Below are 27,660 nucleotides of genomic sequence, written 5' to 3' on the forward strand. Positions count from 1 at the left end.
ACCCCAAGGCTCTAAGTGGAAACAGAACTTGATTTGTTCGGAGTCTAGAAGGGTAGTGAGTGGCAGAGCAGTTAGCTGATCAACAATCACAATTCTAGAGATTTCTGACTCACTGGGGTTGGAAGGACCCTGCCCAAGTGGCAATGAGGAGCACTTATTCCACTAACAAAACCAAGGAGAACAGCAGTGAAGTCACAGCTCTGGGGAAAAAGTGACAGTTTTTTTTTCAAAACTGCCTTTTGGGGTTTCAAGTACACAGATTGTTGTAGTAGCCAATGGCCTTCCCCAAGCCCTTGACCCCTTGGGAAGCTGGAAGAAGCCCATACAGAAATTATATTGTCACCAGGTTTGGAATAATATCAACAGGATTATTTTGGGAAAGTCATAGGTATTTGGATACCTAGTTCACTGAAGTAGAAAGTCACCAAGATCCACTCAAGGGGGTCAAATTTCGTTCAAGTTGGAATCAGAAATTACCCCAACTTTTAAAAAAAAAAGTGCTCCCCACCCCAGCTCGCACAAGCAACTCATTCACAATCCTCCTCCCCCTCCCCCAGCTTCCATCTGCCCCTTCCTTGACACACATTCAGAGTCAAAACCCAGAACTGGTGGATGATAGTACTTGAAGGGGGAAAAGGAACAGAAGGAGGGGGAGGAAAAAAAAAAAAAGACAAAATGAGCATCCATGAAGTGAAATGAATGAGATAGAGCCAAACTTCACTCTTAACATGGAGAAGATGAGACTCTTGCTCAAGATGTCCATAAAGGCCTCTCTGATAGGCAAAAAGGTAACATTTTCAGTTTGGAGACATTTATGTTTCAATACAGCAGTGTTGGCCTCCCATAATGTCAGGATCTCTCCTGATGGCCCATCCCTATTTATATTAGCCAAACCCTTAAGTAAATGGCTTGTGGGGGAAATGGAACTTTAAACACATTATTATGTTTAAGAGCAATCAAGCAATTTCATTACTCAGGACAAGCCAGTTAAATTTTCTTCCCCCAAATGGTCTTCAGAGTATCCAGGAAATGAAAACCCTGTGCGTGCAACACACCAGAGATGAACTTTTCTGTGTAGATAAGCATCCCATCTGAAACTACTATCTGCTGAAACCCAACATGGAAAGTGACTATAGACCTTTCTCTTTAGTTCATTGGGGGGCAGGGGTGGGGAGTCAGGACATCATAAGAATTTTGTGTTTCCTTCTATTTCAAAAGATGATCAGCAGTTTTCAAGAAGACCAATCTCTCTATAGATCGATGAAACCTTGTTAAAGTGGGGAGCAGTACACAGTATGGTTCAGGTTCACTAGCAAGTCAGTACCTTAAAGAGTTTTAGACATTTCAGATTTGTAAACAGTAATAGGAGCTTCATATAGGATTCATATAGGATTGTCATATGACTTTCTGGGATCTGGGGTGAGAAGAATGCAACTAAAGTCCAAATTCTTTCCATGCTTCAAAACCAAGAAAAACCAACATCCTTAGCCTTGATGTACCCCATTATGTAAAGAGAAAAAATCTCTATGTGTGTCATCATTCACACTGTCCCCCCATTCTCAGTCTCTGATGATAAGAACAAGATGAATGCCTGCCTGCTGGCTAACCCAGTTGTATCTGGTCCTTCTTGGACAGAGATATGTGGCCTTGGGATGGTACTGTTCAGTAAGGTAGCCACTTGCACATGACTATTTTTAATTAAATAAAATGAAATATTCAGGTCCTTGGTTGCACTAGCCATGTTTCATGTGTACAGTAGCCACTTATGCTAGTGGCTCCCATGACGGACAATGCAGATACAAAACAATTGTTTCGTCATCACAGAATGCTGCTTTAAAAGACACATTTTAGAGCCAGGCACAGTGGAGCACGCCTGTAATCCCAGTGGCTTGGGAGGCTGAGGCAGGAGGTTCTCAAGTTCAAAGCCAGTCTCAGCAACAGCAAGCAACTCAGTGAGATCCTGTCTCTCTATAAAATACAAAATAGAGCTGGGATGTGGCTCAGTGGTTGAGTACCCCTGAGTTCAATCCTCAGTACCAAAAAAAAAAAAAGACATTTCGATTTGGCATATATTCAATTTTCTATAACATAAATTGGATCATAACCAGGTTTTACTTTGGATTTCATTACTTGAGTACTTTTGAAGACCTACTGGGTGGGTGCCAAACGCTGCTTAGCACCAAGGGATACACATCTGAAATAAGATGTCTTTGCCTTCAAGATCAATCTAATGCGGTCAGCAGACAAGGAACAAATTCATAGTATATAGCATGATTAATGACGACCAGGATACAGACCACTGGAGAGTCAGGGGAGGAGAGAAAAGGACAGAAGCAAATAACTCACACTGGAGGAGGAAGGAGGAAAAGCTTTCTATTGAAAGATATATATGCAAAATACTTAAATAACTAATGTGACAGTGACATTACCTGACAAACGTCCACTAATTTCTGGATATTTTTGCTGTATATATATTTTTAATAAACCCACATCCTTTCTCATCATTCAGTTAGGGTTAGGTGTGCTGGTGTAGCACATTGGCCCTTTAACAACAGAACTCATCCTTCCATATCCACAGTTGCCACTTCAAAAGGCTTTCTCATCCAAAGGGTTAGAACGTTCTCCTTTGTTCAAAGGAAACATCACAGCTGCTCCCAGGTTCAAAAAGATGAGTGGGGTTAGAAGAACACTGCTGTCCAGTCCCAAATTCAACAGTAGATCAAGGCTAAAGTTTCCCTGCAATTTATATCTCCCAGGGACTCCATATATCCCGTGCTGTGGATCTAGTTTGGTAACAGCAGGGGAATTCAGGGATTCAAGAAGTTGGGGAATCACTTTAATGAATCACACTGTCTCAGCAGATGCCAACTTCCTTATGTTTTCAAAGATGATTTCATTTGTGGCTGGAGGAACCCTTACCTCTACAAAACTGAAATCACCATATTGGTCATCTTTAATCCACATGCACAGATAAAACTCTTACAGACCCTGCCAGCTAGTGTGTCTAGAAGCTGGTAGCACACAGTATGGGAAAACTTGATAGGAAATAACACTGCTGGGGAATATTGTGGAGAAAATGGAACTATAAATGCATTATGATGTTTTTCAGCACCACAGAAAAATAAATAAAGGTATTGTGTCCAACTACAACTAAAAAATTTTTAGAAATTATCTGGGTGGTGGATATCCAACCACTGATAAATGATTGCTCCCCACTGCATCTTCTTTGCTAGTCTAGATGCCACCTGTATCAACAGTGGGCAAGATATCACCAAACACTGGGCATGGTACACACTCATTCCAAAACTGCCTCAAAAAGTCAGTAAGAAAAAGCAAAATATTTTCTTCGACTGGATTCTACAATATTAGGGCCTTCACATTAAACAGTATTTAAGTTGAAATATAGGTAGGTATGTGTACAGCAGAGGTAGTGGCTGCAATGGCTCCCTCTACTGTCTTGTGGGGCCACATGCTTGGCCTAATGCTCTGCTACAGCCACCTTGAAATTCTTAATTTTTTAATAAGAGCATATGAATATTATACCAGGTCTGCAAACTATGTAGCCAGTTTTATATTTATGTGGAAGGGGATGAAAGGGTTTTTTTTAATCTTTTTATTTATTTATTTATATTTGGTGCTGAGGATCGAACTCAGTGCCTCAGATGTGCTAGACAAGTGCTCTACCACTGAGCTACAGCCCCAGCCCTAAAGGAGTTCTTTTACCTTTTATGTCCACAGTAATGTTTTATTTCATACTTATTAGATAGAAACCCAGCCAGGAAAGGCAGACATAACCTCACCTACTATGTCATCCCAACCACAGTGGCCAAACTCTGTATCAAGGGACAAGCCATGATTAATGCATTATCACCACAGGAGAATTAATGACTTTCCCCTTACTATGAAAGGGAGTAACAATGACCCACCACAGTATCCATCACCGTCAATGCTTGAATTTTTCTAAAACCAGGGGTCAGCAAACTATGATCTGCTTGCATAAATAAAATTTTATTGGAATACAGCCGCACTTACTCATTTATAAATCACCTGGCTGTTTCTGTCCATAGTTGTGACAGTTCACATGCTTGCAAAGCCTGACACATCTGCTATGTAACTCTTTATAGAAAAGGTTTGCAGCCCATATCTAAAAGCACCGGTTGGTGTTCAAAGTATGATCACTGGTCAAAAAGAGATGCCAGTGGACTGCTTATCAATTGAAAGTGCTTTCCTGAGGCCAGCAGCATCCGCTTGTGAGAAATGGAAGGTTGTGAGAAACACAGAATCTTGGGCCAACCCCGACCAGCTGAGTTAGCATCTACACTATAAGTACTTTCCTCTAGGATCCATGTGCACAGGAACATTGGAGAAGCCTGTTGCTAGTTAGCAGTGCCTTCTTCCCACCTCAGGGGTATATCCTGAGTCCATCTGCAGTGTCTGCTTTCACATTCAATGGTGTTTGATGTTTTCTCCCTAAGAAAATGGTAGCCTGCTGGGTCTGGCCACAATACTCTAGTCACTTGCAAATCAAATGACAAGTTCCAGGGACTGCAAGGAACAAAACCCAAATGTTCCAAGTTGTTTTCCGCTGTCTTGAAAAAAGAGTGCAATTATAGTGCTTTTTCAGAGCCAACAATACTGTTAACCTTGGGATTTTTCATATCCAAGAAGCTTTAGTGTCATGGCATATGCAGGGGCTGAGAAAACAGGTACGTAGTTACTTGAGAAAGCAGACACCCTGCATGGTACTGGGAGCACCTATGCAAAGGAAGTGGACCTCCGATTCAGATTGTCTCTAGTGCAAGAAGTCATAGGCAAGCTGATGATTTTTAAGTTTGGGAGTGTGTCCAGTATCAGCAAAGCATCATACTATTAGAAGTTGATATTAGCCAAGAAAGATCAGTGCTTTTCTTGGATATTCTTACAAACCCACAGACAGAATCTTCCCAAGCTTCAAACCAGCAATGGCAGCGTTGGTTAACATGAACCAGAAGAGGCAAGGAAACTTTTTTTTTCCCCTAGATAACTGTTGACACCACCGGTTATCTGTGACAAGTCCTGCTTCCTCACATGTTGAAGTTTGAAGTTTGGGAAGCATGCCGAGGCAAGCATATAAAGCAGGGTTTATTTAAAAAGGAGAAATGGGCTGGGATTGTGGCTCAGCGGTAGAAGGCTCGCCTAGCACGGGCAGGACCGGGTTTGATCCTCAGCACCACATAAAAATAATAAGGCATTGTGTTGTGTCCATCTACACCTAAAAAATAAATAAATATTTTTTAAAAATAATAATAAATAAAAAGGAGTAACAGACTTCTCCTGAGAGGGAGAAGGGGGCCATAGCTGGTATCCTGGTATCCCAAGAGGCGAGGTGTTCTGCCTTTTTATATCTTAGGTTTCCTTTGTTCTCCTGTCCTCTTCCCCTATCTTTCTCCTCCCTGCTTTTGTGACTAGGCCCAGGAATGGCCAAAAGGTGGGAAGCAGGTGGGCTGAAGGGGGAAGGGCAGGATGGAGCCCTGCAAGGACACATTAACAACTTTATAGCTCCCTGCAGGGAGGGGCAATTCCGGGGACAGGTTACCTTAGCAACAGGTTGGAGCAGGGTGGAGGAAGGGCTCTGAAGGCATTTCAATCCCTCAGGGGGCAGTCTCCAATTTCCTGGACTCATTCAAATTGGCCTCCTGGATCTGACCTGACTCAATTTACTTATCTATATTGGCTGCCTAATTCTAGCTTCACTGGGACCTACTAGTTAAAAAAAAAAATCAATGCCAGGCTTTCTAGCACATTTTACGAGTAATTCTCAAGACCTCTCACCAAACCCCAAAACCTCTGTTTAGCTTTAAGCCTTCATCTAGCTAGTCTCTAGCTAAACAGAGTTTTAGGTTTTGATTCAAACAAAAGTTCCAGTGTGCATTAGCCTAAGACAGTTTAAATATAAACCACATAGTAGGGAGAAAAAAATACACCTCACTGCCTTTCTCAATAGCCATTTTGTCTCCTGCATCCCTAGAACCTTTTGTGCAGAACAACAGAATAAGATACCTTTTGTCCTCGGGCTTGTGGATGGCCGTTGCCATGGCCGTGAGTTCATAATGGCCAAGTGATTTGCCCAAGTTGTCCGTGATCTTGGCTGTAGATTTAATGCTGGCGCAGGAGGGGGGGGGGGTCAGTGGGAACAGGGCTCAGATTCTTCCCCAGGAAATAAATGAATGTCTCTCTCTCTCCTCCCTCCCTCTCCCTCTCTCTCCCCATCTCTCCCCCCTCCATCCCCCCATACACACACCCTGCACTCCTCTACAGAGGCCTTCTTTGCTACTTTATTGATTCCTGATGAGCACAAAATTGGAAAAAAAAAAAAAAGGAGGAACCAAGCTTTGCAACTTTCAAACACCTAGTAACAGCTATTTGAAACAACAGGGAAATAGAGGTGTAACAGGGAAATGGAGGTGGACAGAATCCTACTTAAAAGAAGCAGAAGTGAATGTCAGTGGACCCAAGCCTTCCTGACTCTAAGAAGGCTAAGGAACATTCTCAACAGGGGTTGATTGTGCCCCTTGGGACATCTGGCAATGCCTGGAGATTCTTTGGATAGTCACAGCTGTGGGAAGGGGTGCTACTGGCATCTAGTCAGAGGAGGCCAGGGATGATGCGCAATATTCCATGCTGCATAGGATAGCCCCTCTCAACAAAGATTTATCCAGCCCTGAATGTCTACTGTGCCAAAGTGAAAAGCCCCTGAGACGGCAGAAACAAAACACCTACACATATTCAGACCAGTGGTTCTTAATCATGGTCAGTCCTTCCCAGAGGATGCTACTGGCATGTGGGAGGTAGAAGCCAGGGGTGCTGTTAAATATCATAGGACAACCCCATTCCCAAACAATGATTGGACACTACAGGCATTTTGAGTCCAGAGTGAAAAACCCTGCTCTGAGGTTACAATGCACCATCCTCGTCACCGCCCTCTGGTAACACTACCAAACTCTAAAATGTAAAAAGAAATGCATAAAATAAAATTTACTTTGAGAAAATTATAGAACAGACACTGTCAAATTTTCCTGCACATTGAGTCATCTGGAGAACATTTGAAAATCCTAATGCCCAGGCTTCAATCCACAGCAATTAAATCATAATTCCTAGAGGTGGGACTTCAGGAATTAGAAAGTTATGTTTGGCTTTTCAAGTTCCTTTAGTGATTTCAGTGAGCACCCAAGCTGACAAACAAGTGATACAGAGCAAGGGTCAGCAAACTGTAGCCTACAGGCCAAATCTGGCTCTCCAATGCAGCCTGTGAACTAAGAATGATTTTTACATTTCTAAGTAGTTAAAAAAGAAAAGAGGGCCAGGGTTGTGGCTCAGTGGTAAAGCCCTTTACCTTGCATTCATGGGGCACTGGGTTCAATCCTCAGCACCACATAAATAATATAAAGGTATTGAAAAAAAGAAAAGAAAAAAGCTCAAATAGTTTGTGACACATGGAAAGTATATGAAATTCAAATTTTGGTGTCCATAAATAAAGTTTTATTGGCACACAGCCACAATCGCTCACTTACATATGGTCTACTCTTAAGCTACAGAGCCAGAGTTGAGTAGTTGCCACAGATACTCACCATCAGGCCCTTTGCAGGAAAAGTCTGCAGAGCCCTTTAAACAGCAGAGGCTCTCAAACTTTAATTACTCACATTAAAATGCAAAATTCTTTTCAAACAGATCTGGGAGAGGACTGAGCTCTTGCGTTTCATGCCAGCTCTCATGCCAGCTCCCAGGTGATTCCATTCTGTGTACTGAAGGTCCACCAGCCAGCCCCACACTGAGCTAAGAGGGTAGAATGTGGGGTTCTAAAAGCATGGTCTGCATAGCCCTGGGAGATGCAGAGGCCCTTTCAGGAGGTCTGGGAGATTGAAATTTTTTTTTTGAATTTTATCATTTATTTAGAATATTTATATTTTATAATGGTACTTCAAACCTAGGAAATAAGATAAAACTCTAAACCCAAGCAGTTATAGGATAGGTAAAGATGGACTTATGACCTGATTGTCTAGCTTATAAAAGTATGAGATAATTACTTTTCAGATGGCTGTTTTCGTTATTACTAATTATATTATACCAGTAGTGTAACTAGCAGCAAATTTGTTTTATTTCAGCTCAATGTCTAAAATTTTATCTAAGAGCAAGACAAATGTAAAGTAAATCTAAACAATACACTATTCTTACACAGACAAAAGGGATTTCCCTCCTTTATTCTTATTTTTATGACATATCAATTTGTATTCCTCATAAGAAGCATATCATTAAAAAAAAGTGTTTTCCTCCTGCTTCCAATATTCATCTGTCTCCCCTAGATAATCATGAGCAGAGTTAAATGTAAAAACTTAACACATATAAAACATCATTATATTATCCCATTAAATTTTTTCCTAAATGTACTTTTATAAATCACAATTCCTAACTAAACCCAGTATCAGCAAATAGTTGTTGGGTGATGAGAAACTTAAACTTTAAAGCAACTACATAGTTGCTTTAAATCTGGCAACTCAAACTTATAAGTCAAATCTTATAACACAAATTAGAGGTGAAACACTAAGTTTAAATTATAAAAAAAAAAAAGTTTAAATTATAGCGAGGATATATTATGCATTTGCATATATGCATGCCCATGTTCTAAGTTTGTTTGTTTTTTTTTTTTCCCACTAGCACATTCTTTTTTGATCGGGAGGAGTGCTGGCAATTTAACTCAGGGGTACTCAACCACTGAGCCACATCCCCAGCCCTATTTTATATTTTTATTTAGAGACAGGGTCTCACTGAGTTGCTAAGTACTTCGCCAATGCTGAGGCTGGCTTTGAACTCTCGATTCTCCTGTCTCAGGCTCCCCAGTTGCTGGGATCACGGGTGTGCCCCATCACACCTGGCCCCACTAGCACATTCTTTACCCACCATATACTCACAGGAAGAGAGATACAAAAGAGCCAGTTTCCCTTTGAAAGGTCTTTTTTTTTTTCTTTGTAGAATACTGTCTTTTGTTGAAAGATGACTGACAAGAAGGAGCCAGACATGGTAGCATACACACGCCTGTAACCCTAGCAACTCAGGAGGCTGAGGCAGGAGGACCACAAGTTCAAGGCCAGTCTCAGCAATTTAGTGAGACTCTGTCTCAAAATAAAAAAAATTTTATAAAAGAGTAGAGGATGTAGCTCTGGTAGAATGCCCCCGAGTTCAATCCCCAGTACAAAAAAAAATAAAAAATGACAAGCTATAGTTATTCAGACTTAGGAATTTGGCAGGAATTTCCTTAAAAAGAAAAACCAAGTGAGCAGTCTGTCATTTCAAAGAAAACTGGTAGTATCTGCTGCCAATGAATTTTGGGGAAATTGTACCTGCCATAGTGGAAGTGACAGCTCTAGGGCTTCTTGATGCAATCAGTGGTGATAGGAACAAATGGGATTTTTAAAAATATGGTTTAATGAAATGTGTTAATATTTGAATAGATCAATTCAGAGAACCAATGTTTTCCAAACAACCGGTATGTGATTTTTACAAAATCATTTTTTTCCCTTTCCACTTTTAATTGGTGCATTATAGTTGTACATAGTGATGGAATTTTTTTGTTTGTTTGTTTTTTGGTACATGCACACAATATAACAATGTCATTTGGCCAATATCACTCCCCAGCATTTCCCCCCACCCTCTCCACCTCTCTCCCCTTGGTCCCTTTCCTGTATTGATCTCCCTTTCCTTTTCATGAGATCTCCCTACTCATCACCTTTTATTTCCTTTTCCCTCTCTAGCTTCCACATGAGAGAAAACACAGGACCCTTGAACTTCTGACTTTGGCTTATTTCACTTAACATAATGGTCTCAAATTCCATCCATTTTCCTGCAAATGATATAATTTCATTTTGTAATCATTCTGGAAAGTAAAAAGCCAAAGCACAAATAGAGTGATGAATTCTAATGGAACAGAGTACAAAAAGTTCACCAACATGGTTTCATATTCCACACTACAAAATCTTTAATAAACAACTACTGAATGATATGGGCCAAATTATATGGTTCTCTTGTGTACATGTATGAATATGTAATAACAAATCCCCATCATTATGTACAACTATAATACACCAATAAAAATGTGAAGAGAGGGGCTGGGGTTGTGGCTCAATGGTAGAGTGCTTGCCTAGCATGTGTGAGGCACTGGGTTCGATTCTCTGCACCACATATAAATAAATAAAAATAAAGATCCATTGACAACTAAACAATATTAAAAAATGTGAAGAGAGAAAAAAACAGAAATAGGTACTTATTAAATTCTGGTGTATTGTAAAGGAAGAACTCCACAACTATTTGAAAAGGCCATTAAAACCTTCCTCCCTTCTCCAACTACATACCTGTGATGAAAGATTTCTATACTTCAAATAAAGCAAGATACCCTGAATGAATGCAGAGACGCAGGCAAGTATCCAGCTATCAAATATTAAACTAGATATTAAAGAGATTTACAAAAATGTAAAATTGTACTTACTACTCTCACTATTTAGGATAACAGATAATGGGTTTGTTATTTTAATAATTTCATTGTATTATCTTATTTCTTTTTCTTTCTTTTTGGTGTGCTGGGGATTAAACTCAGGGCCTTGTGCATGGGAGACAAGCACTCTACCAACTGAGCTATATCCCCAACCCTAATAATTTCATTATTAAAGAAATACATTTCTGGGCTGGGGATGTGGCTCAAGCGGTAGCGCTCTCGCCTGGCATGCGTGTGGCCCGGGTTCGATCCTCAGCACCACATACAAACAAAGATGTTGTGCCCGCCGATAACTAAAAATAAATAAATATTGAAATTCAAAAAAAAAAAGAAATACATTTCTTAGTTACAATTTCTAATATAGAAAAATTGGTATAAATACCCTATATGAGTAAAAGCTTTTGGGGAAGGACTTGATTATTCTTAAGAGTATAAAGAGACCTAACCAAGAAAAAAAAAAGTATAAAGGGACGAACACCTCAAAGTCTGAGAACCACTAGTACAACACATTAAGTCAATTCACAGAGGGGCTTCCTGTTAAAGAGCTAAATGCAAAAATCACTTAAATGATAGGTTGCTTCTCAGCTTTCTTTCTTACAGTATTAGACATAAAAATTCTACTATATAAGAACATTAAGAATGCTGAGCCTTTTTAATGCCATAAAGTGAAGCATTTTTCAGCAAACCCTTTTAAAAGCTTGTCCTAAAATCTGTTTAAGGAGGAGCTTTCCTTTCTGAAATGGCATTCTGTGAAAATTGTAAAATAAATTAACTTCCAATATTTGTAATAAGGTCTGAGCAGTGCAAGATAAATGGCAAGATGAATGATTATATAAAAGTAAAGATACACTTACATGGCTGGGAATAAGCAAACTCAAGAAACAGATACTTGTGAGCCTCTTCCTCTGCCTTTTGTGGGAACTGGTTTGGTTTTCTGGAATATCATATATTTGCTGTTAGCTTGGTCAAGTGGGGGACCAAGGAATTAGGGAGACTGGTGCTGAGTAGGGGAAGAGAGGGAGATTTGTAAGAAGCAATGTTGAGCTCCAGTGGCACTTGGCTTCCTTGACCACCTAGGGGACAGCATGTCCACTCTTCTGAATTCCATTCATTGTCTATGGAGTCCTGCTGCTATGGGAGTGACTGCTGGGGACTACAGGTGCACCCTTCCTGGCACCCGTTCTTGGAGGGGTGGGGGGATGAGGTAGTGACACACAAAGATGTAAGACAACCTTTAATTAGAATAGAGGAGACACAGGGACATGGGGGAGTGAGGTAGACACAGATCTTGGTTAGTAGGGCGAGCCAAGGAAAGGGTTTTTGGATGATAGGGCTTGAAGAACAGATGCCAATGAAAGGCTTGAGGGAAGGAAAGCAGGACCAGTGTGGTGCTGGGGCCCTGGTATGGCCGAGTTTCTCAAGGACAGCAGGGTAGTGTGGGCAGGTGCCAGAAAGGCAGGTGGGCCCTCCCTTGCCCCATGGGAGGCATCCAAGCCAGCCTGAAGTTTGTGAGCTTCTGAGCTTCATTTTGCAGGCAGTGGCAAAAGAGGGAAGATTTGTGTGCAGGCGAGTGACATGATCTGAGATGTACTTTTAAGAGATGAATCTGGCTCTGGTGTGTAGGCTGGACCCAAGTGGGTGCAAACTAAAGTCTTCAGCTGTAGGTGGTAGCAAAAAGGGTCTGAGTTGGCTTCCAAGGGGGCAGGGTGTCTTCAACAGAAGCAAAAAGGATAAAAATCAGACAAAGCCATGGAGCAGTGCAATCAATGTCACGACATTTTATAGGAAAAGATAAATGAGAAAGGGTGTGAGATTTATGTGAACAGATCTTCAGAAGAGGCATTCCTGGAAAAGGAAACTGCCAGGGAGGCAGAGAGCAAATCAGTGGTTGCTTGGGAGGGGGTGTCAGGATTAAAAGGGGCTTGAGGAAACTTTGGTATGTGACAGATATGTCACCATCCTGTTTGTGTTGGTTTTATGGGTGCACACATTAAGGTTTACCAAACAGACACCATAAACAGATGCAGTACATGCATACCAATTATTCCCCAAAACCAGTTTCTTAAAATGTCTTGTTAAGTTCAATTTCTACAAGACAATAGTAATTAAAAGGGCTGTGGATCTTTGGAGGGAATTAAAGATTGGTGGCACATCACCCTAGGCGGGGTGGGCTGGGACCAGTGCTGAGGCTGCAGAACCAGCAGGCTCCTGTACTTGATGATGGGCCCTCAGGTCAGTAAGGCAAAGCAGAAAGCCTCCTCTGTACTGAGGGCTGAGGACAGCAAAGGGTCAGAAAGGACTCAGGACCTTTACCAGACAAGTAGAGGACAGGAGGCTACAATTAGGAGGAAGAAAAGTAAAAGGAGATGATTAAAACTTAGCTGTTCCTCTAACTGGAATAACACCCCCCACATCCCATGTGTGTGTCTGTATGGATAGGGTATTCATAGTACATGTATAGATGTGTACATGCATGTGTGTGGTAGAGATCACATACATACATATCTGTAGACTCAAATTCATTGATTTAAGTGCTGTGTCCCTTTTAAAATCACATATTTCTCTGTAGAAAGCATTGGGGAGGAGATCATCCAGTATATAATGTCCAGACGCCTCAAGCTATCCATGCCTGCAAAAAGCTTAGCATCTGGAACAGAGCCACTCCATGAGCTTCTACTACCAACACCCCAACTCATAGGATAAGGGGTTTCTCAACTTTGGGGGCTAGCTGGTTCTCTGTTGACAGAGAGAGCTCTCCTGTGGCCTGCAGGTGTTTAGCAGCATCCCTGACTTCCACTCACCAGATAGATGCCAGGAGCACTATCTCAGTTGTATACCTCCTCAGCACATTTCTGAAAGGCAAAACCTCCTCTAATTGGGAGACCCTGGTCTGGTACAATAGTTTTCAACCTGGGGTGCATGTGGGATTGATCTCTTAGTGAGCTTTCAAGAATGCTGATAGCAGCTGGGTGCGGTGGCGTGTGCCTGCAATCCTAGCAGCTTGGAGGCTGAGATAGGAGGATCACGAGTTCAAAGCCAGCCTCAGCAACAGTGAGGCACTAAGGAATTCAGTGAGATCCTGTCTCTAAATAAAATACAAAATAGAGCTGGGGATATGGCCCAGTGGTCTAGTGACCCTGAGTTCAATCCCCAGTACCACCCCCCAAAAAATAAAAATGCTGATGGGCTGATGGCTAGCCCCATTCCAAGATTTGGACTTGAGTTGGTTTGGATGGAGGTGGTCTCAAGATTTTAAAAGACACCACCCCCCCCCCGGCCCCAGGATTCTGCTATAAGCCAAGGTTGAAGACATATTAGAGAAAATTAATTTAGTCCACAAAGTTAACACCATTTACATTCTTTCTCCCAACTTAGAATGTACGCAAGCCATTGTAGAGACCTGCACTAGCCAGTCAAGTTCAGTTTACTTCAATACCTATTAAGCTGCTGTGCAAATGAGAGTGCAAGGTCCTCATCAGCCTGGCCCAGGAGGCAAGTCAAGTAAGTACACAAAGGACACCAAAACTGTACAGTATCACATGGAGCCACACATCATGAGTGCTAAAAAAATAAAACAATTGTCACAATACCATAAATGGTCCCAGGCACTAAGACAGGACAAAGCAGACAGTGAGATTCGAAGACCTTGTTTCTTAAAGTCTAGTGTCTCAGGGGTCATCAAGCACCTACTAGGTACCCAGTACTGGGATGCAGGCTCCCAAAGGTGAGACTTTGGGAAAGTGAAGAGGCTATTATCATTCAGGAGAGAAGCCAGTGCTCTAAGAGAACCTAGGATGCATTTCCACTGTTAAATATTTACATGTACTTTGGCAGACAGCTTTCTAACAGGCCCCACTCCTATAGTCATGCCCTTGGGTAATTCCCTCCCCTTGAGTGTGGGCTGGTTCTAGTAACTTGCTTCTTAGGATTAGAATATGGCCAAGGTGATGGGACAGCACTTCACTGATTCAGGGTCTTATAGAGATTACTGTTGCAAAGTGAGTTTTCAATTCTCCTATTGGAGCATCAAAGTAGCCACAAAGCATCTGTAAATGAATGAGCATGGCTGGTTCACATAAAACTTTATTTGCAAAAAGCATAGTGGGTGGCATTACAAGCCTGGTCTAAGTCAAGTCCTCACAGGAATCTCCATTGATTACATTGATAAACAAGGTTGTTCAAGTATTTGTTTTATGTCTCCTACCAGCCTGACATTTGTTTCAGCACTAGTTAATCTTCTTGGGTCCAAAGCGTCATCCATGGAAGCTTCCAGATAAAATGCAAGCATAATGACCTTCAGAGAAAGTCTCAATCCATCTAAATGACTCTCTGATACTTGTCCCATCTAAAAGACTTTCCATTTAGTACAAAAGCCATTTTACATCAGTTTTTCACAGACTGGAAACAGGTGATGTGTGTGGATAATTTGAGAGTGAACTGGGGTCTAAAAGGACAGCCTGGAGGGAGATAGGAAGACTCAAGTGGTTTCGTTAGCTACTTCCGGGTAGCTTCAGTTACCTGGAAGGGGAGCAAAACATTTCAAAACAAAATAAGGCAATTCTAACTGAAAACAATGTGAGTGGGATCAGGAAGAAAGGAAAGACCATATGTCACTATTTCTAAACACCTAGAATTATTCAACTTGGAGTAATCCAAGTTGTGTCCCTAAAACCAATTGCTGTGCCTGACAAAAAGCTTCAGATCAGCACTCAATATGGATGCATTTGCTTCTCATCTCTGCTTTGTCTTCCTACTCTGAGGGGCAGACACAGGACCAAAAGGCAGAAAAAACTGATAGATCACAGACACAGTAAGTCACTCTTACACAATCAAGTGCTAATCATTTAATGACAACATAGCAGACCAAAAATTGAACCTTTGTAAACACCTAGAAATGTTTTATGGATATAAAATGGCTGATTATAGTCTTTGCTAAATAAGCTATAAAATAGTTACCGTACCATAGACCACCTTTTTGTGATATGAAAATGAAATAATTTATATAGCAGAAAACAAAATGTAAAGAATCCTAAAACCCTCAGGAACTTGGCAGCATGAACCTGGGATATAGTATGCTTGTTCGCCATTTCCCTCCATCACACCAGAAACACCCAGAGTGACAGGAAGCATCCGACAGGTTGAGAGCTTCCCTGGATTGAGCCATCTAAGCTCAGAAAGCTTGTGCACAGCAGGATTGGCACGTGGGTTACGGCAGACACCCAACCACAAGCACAGGCCCCAATGGTGCATACAATTGCAGTGGGAGGCATTTTCCTCTTGAAATACATTTAAAATGATTTGGAGAAAGACCTCAAACTTGGTGGCCTTAAACCAACAGCTTTTTCCAAGACTCCTACCCATAGCTGCCAGGTCATAAAGCAACTGCATGAGAGGAAAGTCCCAGGCTCAGCAGTCAGAGGACAGGAAGAGGGAGTCTGCTGTTCTCAGGTAGCCTGCCTGAGGTCACACCTGGACACATACACAGCCTTGAACAGAGGAGAGAGAGAGAGAGAGAGAGAGAGAGAGAGACTGCAGAACCCAAGTCATAGCAGTTCACTCAAGATACTTCTCCCTCCCTCTCAGTCACCAATCCCCATGGCTGCTCGGGAATCCATAGTTGACCATGCAAAGCACAACACTTGGGCATCTTGCTGAACCCCAGCATTTCCACAGCTCTCCTCTCTTCACCCCTCTATTATGTTCCATAGGTGAGAGAGCACCATCTTTTTCTGGACTTCTGGAATGGTCTACAGCCATCTCAATGTAAGTAAGCATCAGAGCTATTCAGATTTGGGAGAGGGGTTGGGTTGGTGAAGTGAATGGTTGTTGTGTTCTTTATCTGTCAGGCTGAATTCTCAACTACAGATTTACCACTGTATATATGAGCAGTCATTCTTGGTCCATTGGATCGCAGTCTACATTAAATAATAAATACAGCTTATATGCCATAAATTATATTCAAGAGGTACATGAGATGCATTTGAGAACTATTCTCAAACTCCCATTACTAACTTTCTCCTCTGGCCCTCTCTTTGCCCAAGAAAATGAACCTCTTCCACCTTCACAGCCCCTTCCCAATCTCCTTCATCAGACAAGCAGGTAAGAGAATCAAAGATCACAGTATTTCGAACCAACCAGGACTCATGTTCATGATTACCATGACACATCTTTCTCATACCTCTCCATAAACAGAGAAAGAAAGAAGAAAGAATCAATACTTTAAGCAATTTTTTCTCTTTTCCAGAGACAAATTTCTAGATTTTGAAGGTAAGTTCACATCTTCGATTCCTTCCTGTCTGTGCCTTTCTTGTTCATGGACTTGGCTGTAAATTAATGTTTCCCAAACCTTCATGTGCATAGGAATCACCTGGAAATCTTACTAAAATACAGATTCTGATTCAGTGTAGATAGGGAGGCCTGAGATTGTGCCTTTCTCCCAAATTCCCAGGAGATGCCAATTCTGCTGAGCTACAGCCCACACTTGAAGCAGAGAATCTAAGTTCTCTGAAACTATTCTCTGAAGCCTGCGTAACACAATTTATAGCAGCCTGGGAATGTTTCCTAAACCTTAAGCACAATTTTCCATGGAATGCAGATCTAGCATGAGATCTTGTTTCACCCTTGCAATAAACTCAGATTACTATCTCAGACCTAGGCCCCTCAGGCAGTTTTACAAGGGGTTCCTCCTTTGACCTTTGTAGGCCTAGACCAGATGTATGGAAAAAATGAAAAGATAAAAAAGGGTGAAATAGTTATTACCTAGGTCTTTAAAAAGTCATTGTATCAGGAAGCTGCAGCAGGGGGGGAAAAAAAGACAAAAAAAAAAAAAAATCAAGACAAAGGACACTAGAACAGCCTTGATATTTGCGGTAGGGAATAAGGAAGTTGGAGCCCCTGCTGCAAGACAAGACTATGTGGGTGAGAGAGGCATTTTCCTTTGGCAAAGACTTCTTGGTCAGGCTGTATCAAAACCTCTTTCCCCCAGTGGAAAGAAACTGAGAACGCTATACAAAAAAAAAAAAAAAAAGACACAAGAGCCATATGGAATTCTCTATTTTTTCCCTCACACCATCTGGTTAGGATCTAAGTACAGAATGGCAACTGCATCGATTTTGGAGCCAAGAAAACCTCTAAGCGCCTGGAAAGGTGACAGCATGGTCGGTTTAAAGCCCCCTTCTATGAGGCCTACACCATTCTCTTTATACTATCAAGAGTAAGGTCTCTATGGCCAGCACAGACACAAATGATCCCAATGTTTTGTGCGTCAGCAGCATTTCCCCTCTCACCAATGATTGCAGTTCATGCACAAAAAAGTTAAAACTGTGTGGGTTGAGACCATTTCAAGATCGAGGATTTGGAGGGAAGGGAACTGGGGATTGAATCCAGGAGTGCTTACCACTGAGCTATACCCCCAGTCCCTTTTATCTTTTGTTTTTGAGATAGGGTCTTGCTAAATTGCTTAGGGCCTTGCTAATTTGCTGAGACTGGCTTTGAACTTGAATCTTCCTGCCTCAGTCTCCCAAGTTGTTGGATTATAGGTGTGCACCAGCATGCTCAGATAAAATCCATTATCGCCTAATTTATCTGGCAGAAAAACCTATGCTGGCCTGAACTTCTTTGGTGCCAAAACCAGACCTGAATGGACAAGGGGCTGTTGACAATCATTATTCATCTGACTCAGGCTCTCCAGATGGGATTTGAAGCAGTACCCAACCCTTGGTGGTGGTATTACACAGCATAAACTGTCATCTAACACTTATTCTTTTATTTATATATATAGTAGTTGGACACAATACGTTATTTATTTATTTGTTTTTATGTGGTGCTGAGAATCAAACCCAGCGCATTGTATATGCTAGGCAAGCGCTCTACCACTGAGCCCCAACCCCTAACACTTATTCTTAAAATGACCACCCTCCTGCCTCAAGCAGTAGTTTCTGATAACAGGGGCTTTCTTGTTAACAAATACCCGCCAACCTTAAATTACACATGTCTAATAGCTTGGGGGGGCACTTTTTAAAATACCTTCATGGAGTACAATTTATGTTCATAAAATTCACTTGTTTCAAATGTACTACTCAATGGTTTCGGGTAAATTTACATCACCAAAATATCATTTCAGAACATCTTCATCATTCTTTGTGCCCATCTATAGTTGTGGTCCATTCCCCACTTTCCTGAGTCTCTGGCAACCAGTAATCTATTTTTTGTCTCTATGGATTCACCAGTTCTGGAAATTTAAAACAAATGGAGCCATATAACATTTGGTCTCTTTGTGTCTGACTTCTTTTACTTATCATATTTTTGACATTGACCCATGTCACAGCATGGGTCAATATTTCATTCCTGGGCTGGGGATGTGGCTCAAGCGGTAGCGCGCTGGCCTGGCATGCGTGCGGCCCGGGTTCGATCCTCAGCACCACATACCAACAAAGATGTTGTGTCCGCCGAGAACTAAAAAATAAATATTAAAAATTCTCTCTCTCCTCTCTCACTCTCTCTTTAAAAAAAAAAAAATATTTCATTCCTTTTTATTACTGAACAGTATTGTATTGGATATATCATGTCTAAAGACAATTTTTTAAAATTAAGATTCCAGGGGCTGGGGATGTGGCTCAAGCGGTAGCGCGCTTGCCTGGCATGCGTGCGGCCCGGGTTCGATCCTCAGCACCACATACAAACAAAGATGTTGTGTCTGCCGAGAACTAAAAAAAAAATAAATATTAAAATTCTCTCTCTCCCTCTCTCTCTCACTCTCTCTTTAAAAAAATAAATAAATAAAATAAAATAAAATTAAGATTCCAGAACCCTTTCTTTTTTCTTTTCTTTTCCTACTGTACTAGGGATTGAACCAAGGGGCTCGTAACCACTAAGCCACATCCCCAGCCCCTTTTATTTTTTGAGACCAGGCCTCTCTAAGTTGCTGAGGCTTGCCTCAAACTTGTAATCCTCCTGCCTCAGTCTCTCCAGTTGCTGGGATTACAGGCATGCACCACCATATCTGGTACCCCCTACATTCTTTAAAAGATCTATGAGAATGGATGCCTGATCCATTTCTGCTCACCTTTTCTAACCACCATTGCACAGATACACACAGAACTGGTACCTAACAGATCTAAGACAGAAAGTCAGATTTCATGGCCATTAACCTGACACCACAATCTAGGTCTTGAAGAAAACAGATGGTTTTATGAAATAATGGGTTTTATGACTTTGCCATTCAATAGGTATCTTCCACTGTATCTCAGGATTGTTCCTTCCAGAGCTGTAGTTGCTAAGCTGCCATTTCTGATTTATTCTTAACAAAGCAAGCAGCCATTTGGGAGAGATGACATTATGGGTGACACAAAAATCACGGCAATACTTTAAGCCTGCTGTTGTGTTTATCTGACCCACCAGCAGCCCTTTATGTCACATCCGACATACTTTGAACTACAGTTTTATGTTAGCTAAATCATTGAGTTTTCGCCACCTGAGCTGAACATTGCCACATGTAAACGTTGGGAATACAAAAGGGTAGATGCCCATATTGGTCAGCATTCTCCCTTCCCCGAAATCCCCAAATCCAATCATGGATTTCATCCAGACCCAGTACCTAGTGGTCTGAGACACCAGTGCTCTTCAAGAGCAAGGAAAATGGAAACTGAATCCAAGCGACCTACCTGGTGGGAGTCGAACACACACTGATCCAATCCTAATTTCACATGCTTGGATTTCTCTTTCTCAAAGACATTGACCAATGTTAAAAGAGGGTGACAAAACAGCCAGGTTGAAGAGATATTGGGGGCATGCTCAGAACTCCTACATCCAAGGCTCCTTGTCTGCCCTGGCCCTGTTCCAGGCCCAGTGGTGGACATATATGGTCCCCCTTCCCCATTATTGGTTCAGACATCCAAAATTTTATGTTAGCCCCAAGGCCTATCTTACTGTACACTGCTCCCTTAGAGAAGAAGAGGTGGGGTGAGGAAAGAGGGAGAGAAAATAGAGAAAGATGGGGTGGAATGGAAAGGGGGAGAGAAAATGAAAGATGATTAAAAAATTTTTAAAGGGCCAATTCCACCCATGCCCATGTCAACAAATTAATGCATCAAGCAAAACATAAAATATCACGAAACTGAAAGAGCTATTACAAATCATAGTAAAGAGAACAGTTGACTTGCTATTAGAATTCACCCCAAGGCTGTATTTACCTGGACTGCTCAAGGGGCTAGCCCTGTCCCCCATGGTTGGCACAGGATGGTACTGGTGGTTCTTTGAGCCTGGGTACATCCAGTGGTACCTGCCAATTTCCATTTCAGCTCTGCTGTTCACTGCCAATTTCAGGTGGCAAAGAGTCAGTGTCTCTATCTCCAGCAAAGATTCTATATCAGCATTTTAATTTATTCTTTTACCATATACTTCAAGGAAATGGGAGCTTAAATATATGCTATTGAAATGTAATCCTTCAGTATCAGTTCAACAACTCTGCATGATACATTTAAGAATGTTGGAGTCACTTCCTTCATCTTTTAATTTCAATTTATACAGATCACCAAAATCTCCTTTCCTTTGTTCATGTCTCCACCTCCTCCCTCCAACCCACCCCTCAAAATGCTCATTTGGAAAAGACACTATTTATAGTTAAAATTTGGCTTTGCACGATTTTTCTTTGTTTTATTTCCTTTTCAGACCAAAAGAGCACTATAATTTTTGCGAGCTGCATAAGCAAAGGTGAACATAGGCTCACTCTCTATAATTGTCCCCAGTTTCAGTCCTAAAAATCTGACACATAACCCAGTAGCCTGCTGAATCTTGGATAAAATATCTGTCCTCCACTGACATTTGTGGTATTCTGTGTCACCTCTCCTTCAGCTCAGAATATCAGAGTCTAGAATGTTCTGTATTAAATCCTATTTCAATGATTTCTCAGTATGAAGAAAGGGCTGCAGGTCTGGGGCTCAAGTCAGAGCTTACTCAGGTGTCGACAACTGGCCTCCAGAGGACTTGGGTCTCTGTCAATATGACCGTTTCCCACTTTTTAGGGAATGGAGAAGAAAATACCTACCAATTTGCCTGGCATAGAAGAAGCTTCTGGTAACAGTTGAATTATAATCTTGAAATCCCTAACAAACTCAGGTCACCATGGCCAGTTTATGTCTGAAAATTCTATAAACTGGATAAGGGGTTATGTCCTCTGGGGTATCACAAATATTTAGAGATTTAAAAAAAATGCTTCTGGCACTGATGTGGGCAATGATTCCATCAGAAGAGCAGTTTTAATGCTCCATTTGGCACCTTAGATGGCTGCTGATAAAGCCCCAGTAAATATCCACATTGGGAGGCAAAGCAGCAAACACCCTGACAGGGTACACTGAAAATCTGACAGTGCCTGCATGGAATCCCAACTCCACGCTCCTCTCTCTCTGAAAACTCTTAAGAATTTTCAGATTGGGAAGCAAAGACTTACTTTTCTAGGTGACACTTTAGAGAGACCCTTTTTTGACTTCAAAGTAAGATAAAAATGCTTTGTCTAAAAGGAGAAATAAAAGGGACTTGAATAAGATCAGAACTGCACAACAAAACTTTTTGGCTACTGCTGTTTCTGTTATCAGTGCTGAGGGTGACAGCTATAATTTATAAAGTGTTTATGATGTGCTAGTTGTCATATTAATGAGCACATGGTTCCTGTTCCATTATCCATCACAGCTACCTTATGAAATTGTTATTCTGTCTTGATAAATGAAGAAGGGAGGGAGACAAAAAGGTAAAGATCATTTGGCACTGGTCATTTGGCCAGTGGGTGGAGGAGCCTGGGTGTGCACCTGGGCGATCAGCCTCCAGAGGGCACACTTTAAAAAAACCACCACAACCTCCTCCTGAGCCTGTGCATTTGCGGCTGTTCTATACTTTTTCCAGAGGCAGCAGTGTTTTTCTGAGGTCCATGCTGAGGTGAGCTGTGCTGTGCCTCCTAAAGAAATGGCCCTGGTCCTCAGCTACTGATGTTAATTCAGGTTTATAAAAGCTCATAATCCTCAGCCTTTAAGGAGATTCTCAAAGGTGCTATGTTCTCTGCAGCAAAGAACTCTTGAAGCTAGAAAGAACCAGAAGGTCAAATCACCTCATCGAACAATCCAATTTCCTCTTAGCAAAGTGGCTGTGAGCCCTTCATGTTGGTCCTCCAAACAAGAGGATTCTAAGTACCTTAGTCACTTTTAATGTGAAAATTTTCATCCTTCTTTTTTGGGGGGAGTGGGTGCTGGGGATGGAACCCAGGGCCCATGCATGCTAGGAAGTGCTCTATTTCTGATTTAAACTCCCAGTCCCTCATCTTCCTTTTTCAGATTTCATCTCTGCACACCCAGCATACAGTAGGTGCCTAATAACTATTAGCTGAATGAATATTTAATTGAAAGTAAGGAAACACACTGGGAGCCCATGGACCCAGAATGGCCCTCCAGGTTCCCTACCCTGTAGACTTCTACTCTAGCCAGGCCATGCAATTCAGAGGCTCTGTCCCTGTCCTGCCCTCATCTCTCTACATGGGAAGGGAAGTCTGCAGACATTCAGTGAATCTGTCCTAGCTGCTGGGCAACATCAATGAAAACCATGGATTTCCTAATACCAGTGTGTCTTCTGGCAGCCACGCCTGAGGTACTTAATTCATCATTCAAATATAACTACCCCAGCAGGTGCACAAATGGGAATCAGCAACTGCATAGATGTTTTCCCATTCCCTGAACTGATACTTCTGGAGAGGTCTTCTTACAATAGCAAATCTTTAAATAGGAAAGAAAAGAAGATCACTTGGATTTTACATTTTAGAAATAAACTTTTTGTTTTTGTTTTTTGTTTTTTTGTGTGTGTGCTGGGGATTGAACCCAGGGCCTTGTGCATGTGAGGCAAGCACTCTACCAACTGAGCTATATCCCCAACCCCAGAGATAAACTTAGTATAAAATAAACTTGAGATAAAATTGAGACATTAAATATAAGGCTAACTGTAAATTTTCAGAAAGCACAATATATATTTGAATACTGAGGACAGGGTCCCAACACCTAGAAGGGAGTTACCTGATTGTAAAAAGCCTCAGCTCCAGGGGTATATCAAAACACCCTGTTCATTCCAGGCATCTGGTAAGAATGAGGAAATGGTTTAGGCCTTATGGAGAAAACACTGCAAAATGTCCCCCTTTGAGATCAGAAGTTGGGGATGTGGTGAGTGCTGGTGGTTTATGTAGACACACAACTGTGAGTGCTCATCACCAAAGTTGGGCATGACATGAACAATGGGAAACTAAAGAAAAGAAAGCAAAACAATGCTGCATTCCTTTTTCCCCTGTTTATTAGAAGCAATTAAGTGACAATCACTAAGCTGCCTAGAGAGAACATATTCACTGATCATTCAAAGCTATGTTTATCATCCTTCATTTTTAGCTATTAGCTAAAATATAAAAGAAAGCCATAAAAATACAATAGAATATAGAATATAGTAATGGTTGGCAAATGATGGCTATCTGGGTTTTTGTTTGTTTTTTTTGGTGCTGGGGATTGCACCCAGGGCCTTGTGCATGCAAGGCAAGCACTCTTCCAACTGAGCTATATCCCCAGCTGGCTATCTGTTTTTATTAAAAAAGTTTTATTGGAACACAATTGCAATCATTTGTTTTCATATTATGATTGCTTTCATGCTACAATGGCAGATTTCAACAGGTGTGACAAAGACCTGTGGTCTGCAAAGCTGTAAGTATTTGCTACCTGGTCCTTTACATTTCGAAAAAAGTGTGACTTGTGATGCCAAATATAGCATAGTAAGACTTGATTATATAAATCAGTTAATATAACTAATAAAGTCAGCCTATAAAGTATGATATTATTTTATTTTCTCCTATTACACACTCTCCAAAGAAAAATATCACTGGGCTGGTTAAGAATCAAAATTTTCTATGCCACTGTTGTCTTCTATTTTATTTGCCACCAATCCAACAAAATTATGGAACCTGAGATTATACTACTTTTTTTTTTTTTTTTGATAATGAGGATTGAACCCAGGAGTGCTCAACCCCTGGGCCACATTCCTAGCCCTTTTTTATTTTGAGTCAGGGTCTTCTTAAGTTCCTGAGGCTGGCCTTGAACTTGTGAGCCTCCTGCCTTAGCCTCCCAAATTGCCGGGATTACAGGTGTATGTCACCATGGCCAGCTGAAATTGTACCACTCTTAATGATAGTGCCTAAAATGAGTTAGCACACTTTCACTCCTCTAACAAATGCTGAGAGGACAGGGGATAACATTTCAAAGGAGAACACAATGAAGTGAATAAATGAATAAACAAATGAGGAGCAACAAAGCACATTTGCAAAACTGGAATTGTAGCTTCCCTCTCTTAAAAGCCAATGTGCGTCCTGTTCTTTCTTCATCCCATAGCCACTCCTACTCCTGGCCAAACATCTCATGTGTGTGTGTATATGCGTGTGCACGGGTGTGCATGTGTGTGGGTGTGTGCACATGCATGCATTTGGTCCAAGGGAGGAAAAAAGGAGGGGAGTATCTTTGGAACAATCCAACACCAGTCCTGGGAAGGGGAAGCTTACATCATGCAGACACAGGCTATTTTGCATGTTCTCAAATATAGCAAGACTAAATATTTTATTAAGATCATTTACCTTAAATTGACTTGTACTTCCAAGTGACAAAGAAACATAATCTTAAAATGTATGATCTTAATTTGGGTTGACAGTTCCAAGGAAGACAAAAGGTAAGTTTCCAGAAATAGACCAGAACTCTTTTCTAATGAATTAGCATGACCCAGTCTTGAAAAGTATGCTTATGGAACTGATAATGTAAAAAGTGGCAGATGTACCAAATGGCTCTTTGAGATCTTTCTCCACATTTAAATTTTCTTTAAAAAAAAAAAAAGAAGAAGAATCAAATGACACCATATCATACCTACCACATGTGTCTCACATCATCTGGCCAGGCACTTTTCTCTATAGCCTATTCCCCAGACACCATCTCTTCAGATGTCCACCTTGGCAAATTCTTAGAGAAAAAGTGCATCTAAAACTTTCTCCATACTACATTCATAAATACAAGTTAAAAAATGTCAATAAAAATGCATAACTCATCGATCGTTAAGAATATTATGACATGTTAAATGTACCCCTTTGGTTTTCAGTATACAAGTCATGTGTTCTAAAAGAGTGCTTTTGCTCCTAAACAAAAAAAAAAAAAAAAAGGAGAGTCAAAAGTATACATTTTTTTAAAATTTTAAAAAAATGTAGAAAATCATATCTATTTGATCAAAAAAAGATGGAAATGGATCTGTTAATTTTACAAACAAGGGGCTGGGGATGTGGCTCAAGCGGTAGCGCGCTCGCCTGGCATGCGTGCGGCCCGGGTTCGATCCTCAGCACCACATACCAAAGATGTTGTGTCCGCCGAGAACTAAAAAATAAATATTAAAAATTCTCTCTCACTCTCTCTCCTCTCTCACTCTCTCTTTAAAAAGAAATAAAAAAAGAAATTAAACTGTTAGTATATAAAAACTCTCCCCTTTAAAAAAAAATTTTTACAAACAAGTCAGTTTGAACTCATTTCTTATTCTTGACTATATCCTGCAATTTATTTTAAATTAAACATTATTTCCAATTTACTACATTTTTCTTGCTATGTGGTTAGGAACTTAATTTGATGCCTAGATTCTGGATTTTATTTCACAATAATTCATAGGAACTGAACTAGCCTGACTATAATTATTTCAGTAGAATCCAATTTCCTATATGTCAAAAATAACCTTCATCACAGCTACTCAGATTTTTTTCATATAATAGAGCATACAGAGTTGTTATGATTCAATTGTTTTTCTACCCAGTGATTACATGCTCCCAGCAATTTCAGATGCATCTGTTTTCACAAATGAATTGACATCAAGTAATACTCCACTGAAATAAATGGAAACCTAACTCTCCATCTTTTTATTATTGGATCCCGTGATCTATTTCCTTTGATTCTGTCTTATTCATTTCCTCCACTTATTTCATTTGCAGTGAATCTGCTTACTCAATCAATCCTCACACTTTGATTTAATTTAATGCTCTCAATTTAAAAACCGTCATTTGTAACAATTTGGCATTTTACCAATGCATCTGAGAAAGCCTGCTACTTGCTTTCCTTAAAAATTCCTGAATATATACTAAACACTCTTTGTGAATTTTGGTCATCCGGTAGCATTCTGTGAGCAAAGCTATGAGACCATTTCAAAAACACAAATGCTTTTCTTTTGTGAAGCCTTGGATTATTTTTGTCTAAAATAGGAACAAAGCCATTCTGATTTAGTTTTTAAATAAACAGCTCTCTCTGTGGGAGTTTGTGAATCACAATAGCTGGGATGTGTTCTCCTGCCCAGGAAAGGACAACTAGAAAAGCTAAGGTCAATTTAGAAATCTAAGTTTAATTTATATTCTTAATAGCATAATAATTATCCAAAGCTATTAATTCACAAGCTACTGGGTAGGGCAATAATACCTCAAATTAAGAGATGGGCTTTGCCCCTGTCACCTACAATTGAAAACGTGTGTGTGGAGGGGTAATATCAGCATGAAAAACTGCATGAAGTGACAAAATGTATAGAATTAAACTCAGGAATAAGAATCCTTTCTGAAAGCCTTAAAAGAAAAGTGCAGAGAGGGAGGGTCTATCAGTTCCAGAATTATATAATGCCCTCTATAAGTAATGATGTCAAATTTTTAAATGTTCATATCAATGAAATAAGCATTTGTTTTATAAACTTAAAAATAAATCTGTAATACTCAAGTGACAAGTACACATGACCATCGGTGGCTATTATTTTATGTGGGTCTTAATGACAATGGACAAGCAAATTGAGGAACTAGGAAGATACTTGTATGAGTTTGACTTTGTGGAGCTAACATGGGAACTTAAGCCAGTCTCCAGATCAAGCACAATCCTTTTTGCTCCAGATCAGTAAAAATAAATTTCCTGGCCTGTATTCTTATTTAAGTATGTTTCATACATGTGATGCTATCTTTTGGTCGTTTGGTGCTAATGAATTATTGAACAAACAATTCATGTTTATAAATTTTGGTAATTTTAAAAGCTCCTCCACAATGATCTTTCCACTTCTAATTTTGCCTGTAAATCCAC

The 27,660-nt window shown here is 40.7% G+C and overlaps 1 protein-coding gene across 7 annotated transcripts in view; it reads right to left on the reverse strand.

Annotated features, from left to right (window-relative positions):
- Positions 1-27,660, reverse strand: part of GPM6B (glycoprotein M6B) — a 192,463-nt gene that overhangs the window by 43,427 nt on the left and 121,376 nt on the right. For 4 of the 7 annotated variants that reach the window (XM_081277079.1, XM_081277077.1, XM_081277076.1 and 1 more), the window contains exon 2: positions 20,713-20,832. The exons of the other annotated variants lie outside the window; for them this stretch is intronic. In XM_081277079.1, the coding sequence (XP_081133205.1) occupies positions 20,713-20,832 (120 nt within the window). The remainder of the gene's footprint in view (positions 1-20,712; positions 20,833-27,660) is intronic. 7 annotated transcript variants of the gene reach the window in all.

Source organism: Spermophilus citellus, assembly GCF_964194105.1.
Source record: "Spermophilus citellus genome assembly, chromosome: X".
Taxonomy (NCBI): Eukaryota; Metazoa; Chordata; class Mammalia; order Rodentia; family Sciuridae; genus Spermophilus; species Spermophilus citellus.